Source organism: Octopus bimaculoides, chromosome 4, assembly GCF_046866305.1.
Source record: "Octopus bimaculoides isolate indiv1 chromosome 4, ASM4686630v1, whole genome shotgun sequence".
Taxonomy (NCBI): Eukaryota; Metazoa; Mollusca; class Cephalopoda; order Octopoda; family Octopodidae; genus Octopus; species Octopus bimaculoides.
The window spans coordinates 65826353-65843845 of record NC_142931.1 but is presented as its reverse complement, the minus strand read 5'-3'; the positions used below and the strand labels follow the sequence as shown (position 1 = coordinate 65843845).

General features: G+C 30.3%; 1 protein-coding gene across 1 annotated transcript in view; it reads left to right on the top strand.

The window, feature by feature from the left end:
• The window catches only part of LOC106882502 (suppressor of lurcher protein 1), a 1283613-nt gene that overhangs the window by 573768 nt on the left and 692352 nt on the right, over nucleotides 1-17493 (top strand). The window contains exon 6 of the mRNA XM_089350836.1: nucleotides 16627-16662. Within this exon, the coding sequence (XP_089206962.1) occupies nucleotides 16627-16662 (36 nt within the window). The remainder of the gene's footprint in view (nucleotides 1-16626; nucleotides 16663-17493) is intronic.

The window sequence follows — 17493 nt, the reverse complement described above, 5'->3', positions numbered from 1 at the left end:
CTCTCCCATTGATCAGTATCTCCAAATATGTGCTGACTGCAACTGTGGTGGCAGATCTAATGAATGACATGGAAAGTGAATGTAGTGGATGCAAAATGATGATGATGTGTTTTACATACACACACACAAAAGAAAGAGTGAGAGGGAGAGTATATGTTTTATTTTATGTATATTATATATTTGTACATTTTATATACTTAGTAATCTGGCATGTATGAGGAAATAGTAATTGCACTTACTAATCATTTTCCAGTTATGACTTTATCAGACAAAATAACTGCTACAATTTTATATTTTGTTATAGAATTTGCAATATTAAAGTTTACAAAACAATGAAGAGTATAAAAATGACCATGAAAATAATATTCTTTTGACTTTGGTTATAATTTGGTTTATTTGTTAACTAAACACAAAGTATTATAAGACCAAATATCTATCTTAACATATAAAATTATATAGCATTCTTCATTCAGTCTCATAAAAGCTTGTGTGAATTTTGACTTATTGCCATATGAGTAAGATATAATTATGAACCTGGTTACCAGGGACATGAACTAAGATTGATTACCAAAACAAAACCCATTTATTATCTGCTAAAATTATTGTTCACTTTAAATATTGGAATTTATGAACAAAAACGTGTGTCTGTGTGCATGAAAGTGTAAATGGAGGTTGTAAGAACAAAGTTTTATGTCTACCAGAAGAAATGAAAGCAAGTAATGAGTGCTATTTATTAGTATAGATTTCAAGATTTACATCTTTTTGTTTTTCTGTGGTAATACATTGGCTAAGTGAATCATTATGATTGTTCTATTTCTTTTACTTGTTTCAGTCATTTGACTGTGGCCATGCAGGAGCACCACCTTTAGTTGAATAAATCAACCCCAGGACTTATTCTTTGTAAGCCTAGTACTTATTCTATCAGTCTGTTTTGCTGAACTGTTAAGTTACGGGGGACATAAACACACCAACATCGGTTGTCAAGTGATGGTGTGGGGACAAACACAGACACACAAATACATATGTGTGTATATATATATGTATATATATATATATGTGTGTGTGTGTGTGTGTGTGTGTGTGTGTGTGTGTGTGTGTATATATATATATAATTAAAAATGTGTTATGAGTATTATAGGATAAAATCCTATATAAACCCAACTACCAGTAAAGAAAAAATGGAGAAGAGAAGATGTTAAAAGTTTCTATAAATTTTTAATCCATACGATCGTTTCAAATGATAATACTGACATGTAAGGAAACATGAGAAAAATTAAATTAATTATAATAATAATTAAAATAATAAATTAATTAATTTAATTAGGTATTACCATTCTCTTCGGTGGAAAAACTAATAAAACATCAAAAAAGGTATTAACAAAAGAATATTACAATAAAACTACAGAGAGCCTGTGTCTGATAAAGTTGATCGGATTTTCATAACAAAATTTGAAATAGGAAAAAAGTGATATAGGAACATATTAATGTAGTGTTGAGTCTATCTGTGTAAGAACAAATATAAATATATGACTGGCTTCCTTCAGTTTCTATCTACCAAATCCACTCACAAGGTGCCACACAGTGTGACTGAACCCAGAACTATGTGGTTGGGAAGCGAGCTTCTTACCACACAGCCATTTCAGTGCCTTGTTTATTATTATTTAGTTTAATGTTTACTATTTCATACTAGCTGACAACAGCCCTTCTGTTCCTTCATATATGTTAATTTACATGAAATAAACAGGAATTACACCCTCGTAATCTCTTTATCTCGCATAAATGAATGTACATGCATTATGTGTGTGTGTGTGTGGTAGGGAAGAGAAAAAGAGATATTGTTTTATTGAAATAAGATGGCTGTTACCATGGTTAGTTTAAACAACCCAACACTTGGTTCAGAATTTCATAACCTGTTCATTATTATGTTTTTGTACTTTACAAATATCTTACATAGTTAGCAGACTGGTGCCAAACTTGAATATAAAACTAACTGAAAGTAAATTTTCACTTTGGTATTTGATCAGCCACATCATAATTTGAGGAAATGTTGTCCACAATCTCATATCACTTGAGCCAAAGTACATCTTTAGGTTTCATCAGCTCTTCATCCTCATTCTAGTTCTGTATAATTACAGAATATTTCTTGGATATAAGACATTAAATATATTGGATACACAACTAAGTCTTTGACGTTTTATGGTTTCAAGCGTAAAGTGGCTATGAAATTTTTTTCAAATTTCCTCATTGAACTTATCAAACATGTGGGTGACTTTCTTAGTCAAATGTATATGTGAGTGAGTGTGGCAATACTTATCAATATTTTTTCTTTATATTTAAAACGATATAATTTTGATTAAGTCTATCTGTCACACACACACACACACACACACACACACACGCACATTAATGTGTGTGTATGTTTGTTTCATGTGTTTGCATTCATGAATACATAGAGAAAAAAGCATATTTTTATACCCCCTTAATAATTATATAACTTTGTGAATACGGTCATATACAGTCTTTGAAGTAATAGCTTATATGTATTTCCGTTAATATCAGTATTTATATAGGTCAACAGATATGGTTCTGTATATAACAAGAATACCAATAATTGCATTTGATCTCATTTCCATTTATTGATCATAGAGGTTTTATGAAAATGATTGCAATTGATCGAACTATGTATTCAATATTCTTTTCAAAGAAAAATAAGAAAAATAAAAGGAAAAATAAATATGTATAGAATACTTGATTTAGCTATTAGCTATAATTTAATCTTCTATAGCAAAGTGTGATTATATACACCTAGGTTTTTTGCTTCCATCCTTTCTCAGAAGAATTTGATAAAATTCCAGGTGTATTGTTAACAGGTTACTAAATCACTTGATACAGGAAAACAATGTAAAGGAAATTAACTCAATAAACACTTTAAATTTAAAGGATAAGCAGAGAGATTTGAATAAATTTTCTTTTACTGTTGCATGTATTTGAGTAATCACCACAAGAAATCAGCTGCCAGTAATTGCTGCTAAGAATTCTGCTTTGATAACTGAAGTTAAGCAGAAACAAAAGAAAATTTGTAGCTAGACTAGTGTCAGTTTGGAAAAGAAAAAAACAATGACAAGGTAAAATGATGCAGAAAATTTAGGAAATTCATGTTTTGTGTCATAACAACAAAACTTGCCCCTTTGCAATTTAGAACAATGAAGCTCTTACAAAGCCTGCACAACTTTTACAGTAACCTTTGTTTTTAATGTTTATTAATGAGAATAGTGAAAATATGACATTAGTGATGATGATAGTAGTAAAAATAGTCAAACAACTTTTATGGATTCCAAATAAAACTACAAGATGTATGATGAGATTAATTTGTATTTATTTTTTTAAAAGAAAGAAAATGAAGTATTAACAAAATAATCAATTTAATGTCATAATTCTCATCATATGAGAATCTTTAACTTTGACATTTGTCATGTCAAAATTTGACATCAGTGTCAAGTCTGAATTCCCTCTCTTGAAATATTAAGCATACCGTTTTGAGTTTCAGATGGATTTTTCCATTAAAATTTCTTTGACAGTTTTTAATTTCCTTTTAAACTCTCTGAAATGATAATTGTTTTTCTATTGTTGTGAAGTATTATTTCAGAATGGTAATAATTGAAATTCAGTGTGTGCTTGCATTTGTGAGGAAGTGTGTGTATATGTATGTATGTTTGTGGTGTGTGTGTGAAATGATATAGGGCAATTTAGATTTAAATAAGGCTTCAAATAACCAGTATTTAGAACTTCATGTGTATTTCTGTATATCCAGGGGAAACCAGGAGGGAACTTGTATTGTTGTCGGAGTTTCATTTGTTTGGAATCTACAACTGGGTAATTATATATACACATACACACTCATATATATCATATGGGCAAGAGCTAAGGACAAAAAAGTGGGGCAGAAGTTAATCTGTTTATAAGCATCTCAATTTTAATGATATGAAAGTCTATAGATCTATGAAGAAGAGGATGTGACGACTGTATTTCTTTAAAATTGTTGCCAAAAGAAAACTGCCCACATGTGTAAATATGTGGTCATATCTGTTATCAAGACCTTTTAAATCTTTTTTATTAAGTTTTAATTTCTTTGCCCCTGTTGAATAGTTATGGAACATCATTTTGTTTCTGTTTTTAATCCACATATACTTCCAAATGGACCATTAATTTCCTTTTACAAAATTTATTTATAAAGCTTGATTTCAACTTCTAGTTTCAAATATGAGGTATCTTGTAACCATTTCCATATACCTGTGAGGCTTTTTTGTGAATCAAATTCATGAAATAATCAATTCCTGATTCAGAGACTCTTATGTTTCCATGTTTCCTTTTAGAGATGTTTTGGATATCATAGTATCCAACTTCTCTACTTGGTTTGTTGTCACACTTGTTAACCCAGAGAATTATGAGGGCCAATTATGTTCATTTACTATTTACCAAAATAGGTTTCAGGAAAAAACTGAAAATTTAAAACGCTTATTTTATTCCTTTATTTTTTTCTTTTTACTTGTTTCAATCAGAATTATTACCATACTGGGACACTACTTTGAAAGGATTTGTTGATCAAATCAACTCCAGTGCTTATTTTCAAGCCTGGAGCTTATTCTATACTTTTTTTGCTGCAGGGGTATAAACAACCTACCTCTGAATAGAGATTACAGACTCATAATATTTTTTTGTCTTACATACATGTATTATGTGCGTGTGTGTGTGTGTTGAGGGAGAGATGTAGTCTTATTGAAATAAGATGTCTGTTACCATGGTTAGTTTAAGCAAAACCCAACAGATTGTTTAAAATTTCATAACCTATTGATTATTTTTATATACTTTATACCTATCTTACACTATAAAGTGGTGAAAGGCAAGAAAAAACACACATAAGTGAAAAAAGGGCAAAAATAGAACTCAAGAGCCTTAGTTAACTAGTTAGTGCTCATATAATTTTTTAAGATTCACTTGCCCTTTAACCATGTGAATTCATTAGAAGACAAAATTTAAAACTTAAAATATTCTATTAATGGGTGGAAATTAAAAATAACTAGTGAAATGAACTGTTGCATAACAGATTCTATTAGCCACCTTAATAAGTTTGAACCTCATAATGAAAACTCATGCATAAAATTTCCATTAATCAAATCATTTTAGAATTTAAAAATAGTCATGTTACAATGTTATCAAAATATATAGTCGTCCTTTTTGTCCAACACATTTCTAGCTGGCTCTCACTGACATCCAGAAATCTTCAGCTATATCCTCCTTCAGTTTTTTATCTCTGTTTTTGCAAATAGTGTGATGGATCTATATCTCTTCAATTTTTTTTTTTTGTCCTTTGTAACTTGATACTAATCCACCAACTAATAGGGATACATGGAAAACACTAAGATAGTTTTACAACTTATGAGAGTCATTAAATTGTGGTTATCTCAACAAATGTTATACAAAATTGTATTTTGTACAATGCATTGTTTTCTATATCGCTTCTTTGTACCAACTAATAATATTTTGTACAAAACACTGTTTTCTATATCGCTTGTTTGTTACTACTAATGACTGGGAAGAATAATATCTAAATAATATTTTCATTTTTAGTTTTCTGATGTTGTTATTGCATCATTTCTGAATTTATTTAATTTTTTACCTTGTATTTTCCCTATGAGACGACAACAATGTTCGTAAATTAATGTTAATATTCATTAATTTTATTGCACTTCAACCAGCATATCTTCATTCTCAAATGATCCTATTAATGATAGACAATCTAATTTTGTTGTTCAAGCAAAAAATGTATCATCTTTTATTTATTCTGTTTTATTTATTGATTTTTAGTAAGGCAAAACTATGTTTCATTTTAAAAACTTGTTTTGAATTCTGTTACTTATCTATTTTCTCGTGGTTCATTTCACAGATCAATAACCAAGACAGTTTGTTTGGAAAATAAAAAAAGTCAGTAACATGGGACTATTCTATTGTCAGTCTCTAGAATTCAGTCACCCATTAAAAAGATTGATTTTTTTGTGGTTCTTTTTTTAAAGAAAATAAAAAAGACAATTTCAGTAGTTTTTCTATTCATTGATTATTTAATTATGTAGGCAAAAATAACTAAAAAGAAAAGAACAAACTAGCATGCTTGCTTAAAAAAACAACTTATCAGACATTACTAGTACAGGGTTGGTTCAGATTTATGCTTTTAATCAAATATTGAGGGAAGCTGAAATTAGGTGTAACTTATATGGTTAAATATCATCACCTTCATTTGGATAAAATTACTTAAAGAAATAAAATACTTTTAAAAAAATGATAATACAGTATTATAAATAGATATTCATTTACTGTCACTAATTAGGTTTATGAAAGCCATTATAGAAAATTGATTTTTTTTCCATGTCTTTTTTTATATTAGACACATTAATTTACTGGGTTTTTTTTCATCCACTATATTTAGGAAGACTATCTCTGCAAAAGTATGTTAGATCATTTTTATTAATATAATTAATGTTGATACTGATAATTTCTATTCTAATAAAGGATAGTCATCATTAGTATCTATGTTTTCTGTTTTCCTTTCATTAAAATGAAATATCTTGCATATCAGTAGATAATTGTGTAATACTCTGCTAAAGAATCTCAGATCCTTACCAAGTGTTGCTTGAAGTGGTGTTTAGTACTGGTTTCTGTAGTATTTCTTAAATCTGAGACAATTTTCTCCTAAGCTAAAATATTAATATCTCCTATATTGTCTGATTTTTCAAAAAATCTGATAGCTATTCTACTTCTGGGCAAATTGAAATATTGGAATTAAATTCCTGAATCAAGAAATACATGGAAATATCCTTTATAAGATAGGAAATTATGACAACAGAATGATGTCTGGATATGTTAAAGGGTTAACTTTTACTTAATCTATCTTGAAATAGATTTTGTTGATTAGATACAAGGGCAAAATTTGCAGAAGTGTTGTATAGTTAATAAACTATACTAGTATTACTGGCACTTTTTATTTAGTTTGACAGTAGACACAAGTGCAATATAATAAGCTTAGAGGAAATATTCAGTGGAATTCCAGCGTACATTTATATCTGTTGAATGGATAAATCATAATTTTGTATAGATTGATGTCATCAATGGTATTTAATATAGCTTAATCTTTTTGCCAACTCCAATGGTCTATAAATTTGGTTCTTAACACTTGTATTTGTGTTGTTAAGCAGATAAGAGTCAAAGGTTGATTATTGGTGCCTTCACCAGGAGACTTGGCATCAATTCTTCAGCTTGATAAACTGAAGTAATATAGCATTAAATTTCCTCTCCAGTGACACAGTAAGTGCTACTTAACCAATACCTTAACCAGTTAATTGATGCTGTAAGCACTTGACTACTTGCGTTTTACAATCTAAGACAGAGTTTGAAAATAAATCAGTATTTCTGTTATGATATTTTGAATATTTTTTAGATTTCCATATGTGAATAATTAACAACCATTTTAATTGAAATATATGTGTAACATATCTGTAATATGAATATAATTTCACTGACTCTTAGCTTCCTCTTTAGAAATGAAATATTTTTTTATATCTATGTTTGCATTTTTGATTGATTTGAATTCCAGTCATCATCAGGTATCTTAATACTATATATGCATCTAGTACAAAACTTTGTAAGAGCTTCATTATAACTGATTTAGAAATATAAGTAACTTGTTCAAATCTAGTCTGGTACACTTATAAAATGCAGTGGCATAGCATAGGTTTTGCTGTCTTGTACAAAAGCCAAACTGGCCAACTCCTTTAAATGTTGCAGACTATGGCAAATGCATGTACATAAAGTGGCTGCCCTGTGCAGTCAGCATTCCTCAAATACTCCACGATATGCTACTGAATTGATGTAGATGTAAATATTAAAATATGTTTCTTCATTAAAGACATAAATAATAGTCTGAAAAATTATAATCTTATTAACAATAGCTCATGTCATACATGTATAAGTGATTTACTAAAGCTGTACTTGCTGATGGAAACTACAAATAGAACTTTGTGGAGTTTATAAATCATTTGGTTAGTATTAGACATTATTGTATTTTATTTCTGATGTTTTGGTCACTTGCAGCTCATACAATTTCTTAACATAGCCACTTTTCAAAAGGGAATATATAAAGAATAGAAACTTAGATGTAATCAAGGTAAAATATAGTGCTTTAAAATAAATATCTATGTGCTAACAGAAATGTAATGCATATTCTGCCATATTTAAAGTTGAACCATCTAATCGTAATTAGTGTCCTACCTCCATCAATGTTATTTCAATTGATTGCCTGTTTTATCTTTACTCATAAAATGCATTTATAGAATGGTCAAAAGCATCTTTATTTTTTTTTAAATTATGCAATTGTTAAAAACCTTGAAACATTTGCCATATACATACTGTAAAGTAGTGTCCAAAGAAGCATGATGCACCGAAAATTATCTTCTCACACAAAGCTAAATAGAAAAAAAAAGAATTAAAGGAATTTAGGTAAGTGAAAGAGAGATAAAGTGGAAGAGAGGAAGAAATAAAGAGCAACAGAAAGTCAAAGATAGATTAAATATCACTTGTGCTAGATATTTCCAGTCATGTGTTCAGTAAGACATAAACCTGATTTCCAAAGTAGAATGCTTTTATCTTATTTCATAGCCTCTTTTGAATGATCTTTATATACTTGAATGTGTTTCAATCTTATCAGTAAAAAACATGATCAGAACCTTGAGGTAAATAATTCAAGAGATAAGAAAAATAAATTTCAACAGAAAATAAAATGTATTTTAAAGAAGAACCACATCTGCTAAGGTGTTTGTTTTTCTTTACATTTTTAATGGAGTAATTTAATTAAGAATAATATATATATTTTATTTTGTTTATTTTTGCTTCCACATATCATGAATAGAGAAACATTCTTACTCTTGATTCCTTTGCTTTGATATATAATCTACAGAAAATATAAAGCAAAGGTGAACCTGAAATTATTTACCTGAAGGAAAATAGAATCAAGTTTCTTGTACAATGTAGGAAAGACAAAACCAAAACATTTATACATGAAATTTTTCACATTACTTAGATTCTACTAATTTTCTTTTCTTTCAGCAGATATATCAAAAATAAATGATAAAGTAGTAAACAAATGTAATTTTCTTTGCTCCTTAAAAAAAAAAAAATTCTACATCTATTCCGTTATTTAGTTAAAACTTAATCCATCATTATTGAACCCATCTGGTTTTACATTATAAAACTTCTTTCTACATCTCTCTCTTTGCCTCTTTCTTAAAATATTCAATTGGATTGGGTTGATCTCTTCCACAATTTTGATATGGTTGTGCAGTTAAGAAGCTTGCTTTGCAACCATGTGGTTTTGGGTTCAGTCTCGCTGTACAACACTTTGGGCAAGTGTCTTCTATTATAGCCCAAGTCGTCCAATGCCTTGTGGATGAATTTGGTTGACAGAAACTATGGAAGCACATTGTGTGTGGATGTGTGTGTGTGTGTGTGTGTGTGTGTATTTTTGTGTCTTTGTGTTTAAGTTTCTAAACTCTACAGCCCTTGACAATTGGAAGTTCAACAAAATATACTAATAAAATAAGGACCAGGCTTAATAAATAAGTACTGGGGTCAATCTGTTTCGCTAAACCTTTCAAGGTAGTACCCAACATTGCCAAAGTTCAATGACTGAAACGAATAAAATAGCAGAAGATTAGATATATTTATGTTGCCGTAAAAATATATACTGCAAAATATATTTATACTGCAAGTATAAATATATACCAGCAGTAGATAGAAAAGACTATATTTTTAAATATTGTAAATTGCTTAAATATTGCTATATATAAGTGAGCTGGGTTTGATCTTACTGACTTTTATTCGGTGATTATTTTTTGCTTCAAACTGATAATTGGGACATTTGCACAAACGTCATTGATAATTTAAGTTACTTTTGGTATTAAATCTATATAACATATAAAAGTGAATGGTTTTGTTTTAGCACTTCAGAACATGGCAGATCTGGAGAGGAATGGACTCTACCAAACAAAAGTTATGATGCCCAAGGCATACCATATACCATGACAACACTTCTCAGATTCTGTTAGGTATCTACTTTGAGTATGATACACAGAATGGTGTGTCTGTGTGTGCACGCGCATGCATGCATATGTATATATGCATATATATGTATATCTGTATATATGTGTGTGTACCTACATATATATATTTGTGTGTATGTGTGTGTCTCTCTCTCTCTCTCTCTCTCTCTCTCTCTATATATATATATATATATATATATATATATATATATATATATATGTAATTGTTGTTCCTTGACATATGATGATGAATATCTATTTCAACACAATATAAGCACCATCCAAGCATGGCCAATGCTAGTACCTCCTGACTGGCCCTCAGGCCTGTGGTACGTAAAGAGCACCTACTATACTCTCGGAGTGGTTGGCATTATAAAGGGCATCCAGCTGTAGAAACATTGTCAGCTTGGAATGGAATCTGGTGCAGCCTTCTGGTTCACCAGCTGTAGAAACATTGTCAGCTTGGAATGGAATCTGGTGCAGCCTTCTGGTTCACCAGCTCTCAGTCAAACTGTCCAACCCATGCCAGCATGGAAAGTGGACGTTATACAGCGATGATGATGATAATGATGATATATATATATATATTTATAAATTATCAGTCTGACTAGAAAGTTGTACATACATTGTACAATATATAACACCCATAAATATGAATACATTAAAAATTTACTGAAGTTGACATGATGGTATAAAATTAGAGAGATTTATTGTAGGAGGAGTTAAAGTTTCTAGACTGAATTATTCCAAAAAGAGAGTTCTAGAAATATAAATACTTTTAATATAACCTGAATTAATTGCAACATTTTGGAATTATTATTGAACATTCACTAGTATTTACTTCTATCAACAATAATAAAAAAGAAACTGAGAATATATTTATGTTTTCATGTACTACAATTTCACATTGATTAATGTCAAAAGTTTAGATGCACAATCTAATAAATCTCTGTTTCTACCACTGCATTTAAACTTGTGAAATAGTGCAACTCTCAAATCAAAATCATTATCAAAACAAAGTGGAAGATTTCTTACTTGCAATTAGCTTGTAACAAACTTCAAATTCTTTTGAGTAATTTTATGATCTGGAAAATCTAGTAACTATGTTTATTAGAAAATAACCAAAACAAAAGTTTTTACATCTTAAAAACATATTTATAACTGCATTAATGCTGAATACCTTGCTTTTTGTGTATGCTTCTTGTGTTATCTTAATGAACATATTTTAACATATTTCCTGTATCATGTCCTTGAAAGTCTGGTTTAGTATTAATTTTTTTTAAATAATATTCTTCACTGGAAATTGACATCAGAATTTTCTCAGATTGATTTCTCATAAAACTCTCAATCAGTGTACAGTTAAACTTATATGTGATTACAAAAGTAACATACAAAATTGTTAATTATATATATATATATATATATATATATATATATATATATATATATATATATATATATATATATATGTTAATTATGACATGTTAAAAATGGGTGGTGTGTTAGTTCAGAAGAAATAGGAAACAGCACTAGTTTTCTTTACTCTATATACATCTAGTTTAATTCTTCAAGTCTTTAATTTTAAATTTAACTCATCTTTTGAAATTGTGTATGATATAAATATTAAAGCTATAATGGAATTAGGTCAGTCAAATATATTACTTTCCTTTAAGATATGCTTTGATCCTACTCAAAAAATTAATCAGTAGATGAAAAAAGAACATACAGTAAGTTAAAGATTTATTATATATTTTCAGAAAAATCTAACAAAGATATACTTCCAAATTCTTGGAAATCTCTATATGATGTGTTCATGGATTAAATAGATATTGCTCTTGTTTTGTTTTTACAATTTTTGATTTCCATTTGAATAAAATGCATTAGCATTTATTTCTTCTTTTTTATCTGATATCAAGCAAGTTGCCAAGTACTCTGTGTCTTTCTCATCTGCAATTTTAGTTCAACTTATTTCCAGTTCACATTTCTGTGTAAAGTTAGATTGTATTGGTCTGTCATTTCAGATTTCTCCTGGTAGACAAAAGTTAACTGATAGGACAAGTGTTCATTTTAAACTAATGTGGACAACTTTCAAATTTAACTGTAAAATGCTAGCATTTTCTTTGAAGTATTAGCTTGTCATTCCTACACTTTTCAACATTTGCAAACCACTTTTTTAAAATTAAAATATAAATAATTTATTGAACTTAACATTTCATTATAGATAATTTCAATATCAAACACATCACTGCCTAACTTACAATATTTCTCTGAAGTAGTTTTAGAAAGTACAGCCCATACACTTCAGTAAAGTTAGATCTACTTAGGAAAACGTTTTAGCTTATCTGACACCAATCTTTCAATTAGATAACTGCCAAATCTTTGTAGAACAGTTATGTTACTATGTAAGATACTATCAAAGATTGCAAGCAATTTATTATAACAAAACTACAAGATAAAGCTCTCTTAAGAATAATAAAGTTTAAATGTGATAGATATAAAGTGAAAAAGATTTATAAATAGCTCATAATTTATTATATTTAATTACTTAGTTTTCAATAACTATTTTTTTTAAATGTCAAGGGAAGTAACTCATGAGAATCATTGGCATGAATGTAGATAAATAAATTAAGCTGAGCTGCGATGTACTGAATGAAATACACCAAAAAATCCTCAGTTAATTAAAATTTCTCTCTTGGGTGAACAAGCCAAAACTTCATGGGAATTGTTGGCAACTCTCACAGAGTAGTAGATAATCTTAAAAAAATATACAATAATTTCACAGAATGAATTTATATGCTTAGGGGAAAGCAAACGTCAGATTCTCCTCCTGAGCATGGAAATCATTTTTGCTTGTTTTTTTATATTTTTTAAAATTATTTCCCCTTTTCTTTGAGCCTAACAATTAGCATTAAAGTTGTTTTTTTTTCTCTTTAAGTGAGAAATTTCAATTAATTAAGAATTTGTTGCATACATCATTCACTCCATCACCTCTGAAATTATTTGTTTATTTTTTTTTCCTAAATTTGAATTAGGTTACACAACCTAATTTTAGTGTCTACCGAATAAACTAATTTGATAATCTTTCTTGGTTTATGGTTTTTTTCCCCTTTATTCTTTTTAATTATTTTTTTTTCCTTTTACTTGTTTCAGTCAATTGACTGAGGCCATGCTGGGGCACTACTTTGGAGAATCTTTTAGTGAAATGAATCAACTCCAGTATTTATTTTGTTAAGCCTGTTACTTATTCTATCAGTCTCTTTTTGCTGAGCCTCGACGTTATGGGGACAAAAAGAAAAGCACACCAGCATCGGTTATCAAGTGATAGCTGGGGACAGACAAACACACACACACACACGCACAAACACACATACATGGGGAGCTTCTTTCAGTTTCTGTCTACCAAAATCACTCATGAGGCTTTGGTCAGCCTGAGGCTATAGTAGAAGGCACTTGCCCAGGGTGCCATGCTGTGGGACTGAATCCAGATTCATGTGGTTGGGAAGCAAGCTTCTTAACACACAGCCATGCCTGCACCTATAAACCACGTTTGTGCCTATCCATTCATACAATCTAAAAGACTGATTCAGAACATCATCATCATTATTGTTTAATGTCCACCTCTGATGCTAGTATTGACTGGACAGATCATCAAAGTCATTTCTTATTAGGAGCTACTATTCCAAAAGGCTGGTACTCATGTCTTGTCTAGCTAGTCTTTTCTTTCTGTGATCAGATGCTCTTTCTATTTCCTGTCACTTAACAGAATTTTCTCATGTCATCAGCCTGAGAGACTGAGTAAATCTCGATGAGACAAGATTGAAGGGACCTGACCATTCTATACTTTCTCTGCTTATTTACCAATCACTTTATACTGTATGTTCGATGCATTTTTGTGACACCAACTCTAAATAGGTAGCTTCATTTATCATTTACCCTTCAGCTATAGAAGGAGCAAGGTGAGTTTTGTTTTAGCACCATCACAGGAGATAGGGTACTATGTACACAGTAAAATTCTAGAGTGCTTAGTAACCCAAGGTGTGTGAACCAAGAAGAGGAAGCAATGACAGTAGAAAGGTATGGAGGGTGGTGGTGTAGAGTGTAGAGCATATTCAATAACCTAAAGCATGTATGTTTGCCCAGGTGACTTAGGAGGAAGAATGAGGAGAGAGGAAGAGAGAGTTCAAAAGGACTAGATTTAAAGGGAAGGAATATGATAAGAAAATCAGATGAAAAAGACAGGAATATATGGTGAGGGTACAGTAAAGTTGGTATTGATAATAGCAGAAGTGAACAAATACAAGGGTGGATGATAAGTACATCTTAGTTTGATAATGATTAAATAAAACATTATTATATACAATGATACTTCAATGTATGTGTGTGTGTATACATACATATATATATATATATATATATATATATATATATATATATATATATATATATATATATATATATATACTAGCAGTATAGCCCGGCGCTGCCCGGGATTAAGCTAGGATTATTAAGTGATCAAGTGCTTTATTTCAAACCAAAATAAGTAACATTGACATCAGATTTGACCGAAATCCGTTGAAATTGGTTTGGCTGAAAATGGTTTGCTGGCAATTGGATTGGGAAATCACATAAGGAATCAGTTTATTGGTTATTTCCACTCATTGACTTTTTTTTTAAGTTGCATTATTAGAGATCTGCATAGGAGAAGGTTGATCTGAAGGTTTGCATTGAGGATCTGGATTGGAGTAACTTAGGAAAACTTACCAACATCCTTAACCAAAAAATAAGGGGCCTGTCCCTTCTAGGTTAACTCTAAACCTAAACCCTAACCCTAACCCTGACCCTAAAACCGTAACCCTAACACCAACCCTAATCCTAATCCTAACCCTAACACTAACCCTAATCCTAACCGTATAAAGCCCTAACCCTAACTCTAAAACCCTAACTGTAACACCCTAGTGGAAATCGTGCGGGTGTTAATCTGAAAAATTACCAAACCCTTTTTGTGGTCCGAAAAACGGGTTGGTGGGGGGTGACTGACAAATTGTTACATACCTTTTTGTTTCCTAGTTGTTGTGAAATATAAACAAAACTCTTTTGCTCCCAAAGTAATATATGTGTGCGTGTACGTGAGAGTGAGAGGGGGAGAAAGATGAACGATTTAAAATAAATAAATGATTTAAAATAAATATGTTTTAATTGTTGTGTGAGAAAGTATATATAGTGTCTTTCAAAAACATCTTATATTTTAAACTATATCTCATGTTTAAGAAAAAAAAGCATTTTACATTTTACACTTACTCTGTCTTCCTTACCTACATTTTCTTTCGTTAGACGCTTTGTCTCCCTCTTCCACTTTTTCGTTCCTTTTTTTTTTTTTGTTAGACTCTGGCAAACAAACTCTGTCTTGGCTAGAAAATTTTTTTTTCCTTAGATGCTTTGTCTCCCTTTCCCACTTTTTGTTGACTTTTTTTTGCTAGATGCTAGCAAACACTCTGTAACTCCCCTTGTCACAAACAAACTATTTCTTTCTTTCTTTCTCTCTCTCTCCTTCACGCGCGTACACACAGATTTGACTTCGCCATGTCAACAAACTTCAAAATTGGTAAAAGTTTATTGATTTTTACAGCTATACACGGGTGCCTCTGAGAGAAAAAGTTGACTAAAATGCAGATAGGGTCATGACGAATCTCCTCCTAAAATTGGAGCAACATGCGTGCTAATTTGTGGACGTGCATAAAGTACAATCACGTACACACACACACACATGCACGCACACACATCCTGTCTTATATATATACGGATATATAAGTATTATTGTATAATGTGATAACCAGAAATGTGAAGTCTGTAAGTTTTCTCCAGATGAAAAGGGGTTGCCTTTGGAATTCTTTAATGGATTGTACATTAACGATGTAAAGTGGCATCCTTTAAAATGATCATAGAGATGGTCTTGAATGGACTCTGTTCTGGTTACCTTACACTTTGTTTTTTATATTTATATTCTTGTATGTTTATGTATATATATTATTTTAGCTCCATTACCTTAAATTTTTAGTCGCCTCTATTATGCATTAATTTATTCCGTATATTTTTCTTCATTCAACTTCACTCTTTTAGGTTTTATCACCTTTTATTCATGTATATGTGTATATTTTATACTGTTGCATTTTACCATTGGGTGCCCTGTTGTTTTAATGACTGATTGGAACATTTATTCATCATACCTTTCAGTTTATTTCTCCTTTCGCCTCGGTGTCACCTGAGCACTTCCAGCTGCAGTCCTATTTCTTTTTTTTTTCTTCGGATTAACAAAATTGCTTTTCTGTTTAACCGGAGTTATAAAATTATCCTCTTATATATATATACACACACATGCACACGCACACACATACAGTAATTACTCGCTATATTGCGGTTCACCTATCGCACCCTCAGTACATTTTGGATTTTTCTGGCTAACATATGTAAATTTATATTGCAGACTCCTCAGTATATCGCGGGTTTCTGCAGCCAATAGGTATTTATATTATTTTAGATTTTAATTATTTCTGTGGTAAAATGAGCATTTTCACGCCTAAATATCAATAAATTAATAAATAGAAATACAGTACAGTACTGCACAGTATAACACATTAATTAAAATATATTAAAAGAAAATACATAGTAAATGAGTAATCAAAGAATCCACATACTGTATGGAAGACAAAAGTCAGGAGGTGTGTGGTTTTGTTCTGCATTCATGATAAAATAAATATATACAAATTAAAAAAATAATAACAAAAATATACAGTACGGTACTGTTTCTACTTCATGGATTTTTATCTATCACGGGGGTGCTTTGGAATGTAACACCTGCAGTAGTCAATGGATTACTGTATATATAATGTGTGCGTGTGCTACAGACATTTATATATACTTATATATTCATATATTATATAAATGTATAATATATATAATATATACTTATGTATTATATATATTTATATATGAATATATATATGTATATTTATATATGAATATATTGGGTCATCCCATAAATAATGCAGTTTTTTTCAATTGCATGAAGTAAAAGTTGGAGGGGGACAAGATGAAATACCAGCATCAACTTGTTATAAAAGCAGGTAGTAATTCTTCCTTGAACTTATTCTTAGTGCAAGTTTTGAAAACTGCAGTTCAATTTTCATAGTTATATTTTCAAAGCTATAATGGAAGTGACAAAGGAGCATATTCAGCATATTTTGCTTTATGAGTTCAATAAAGGCAACAGTGCAAGGAATATTAATGCAGTATATGGGGATCAGACAATAAGCGTAAGCCAGTGTCAATGGTAGTTCCAGAAATTCCAAGC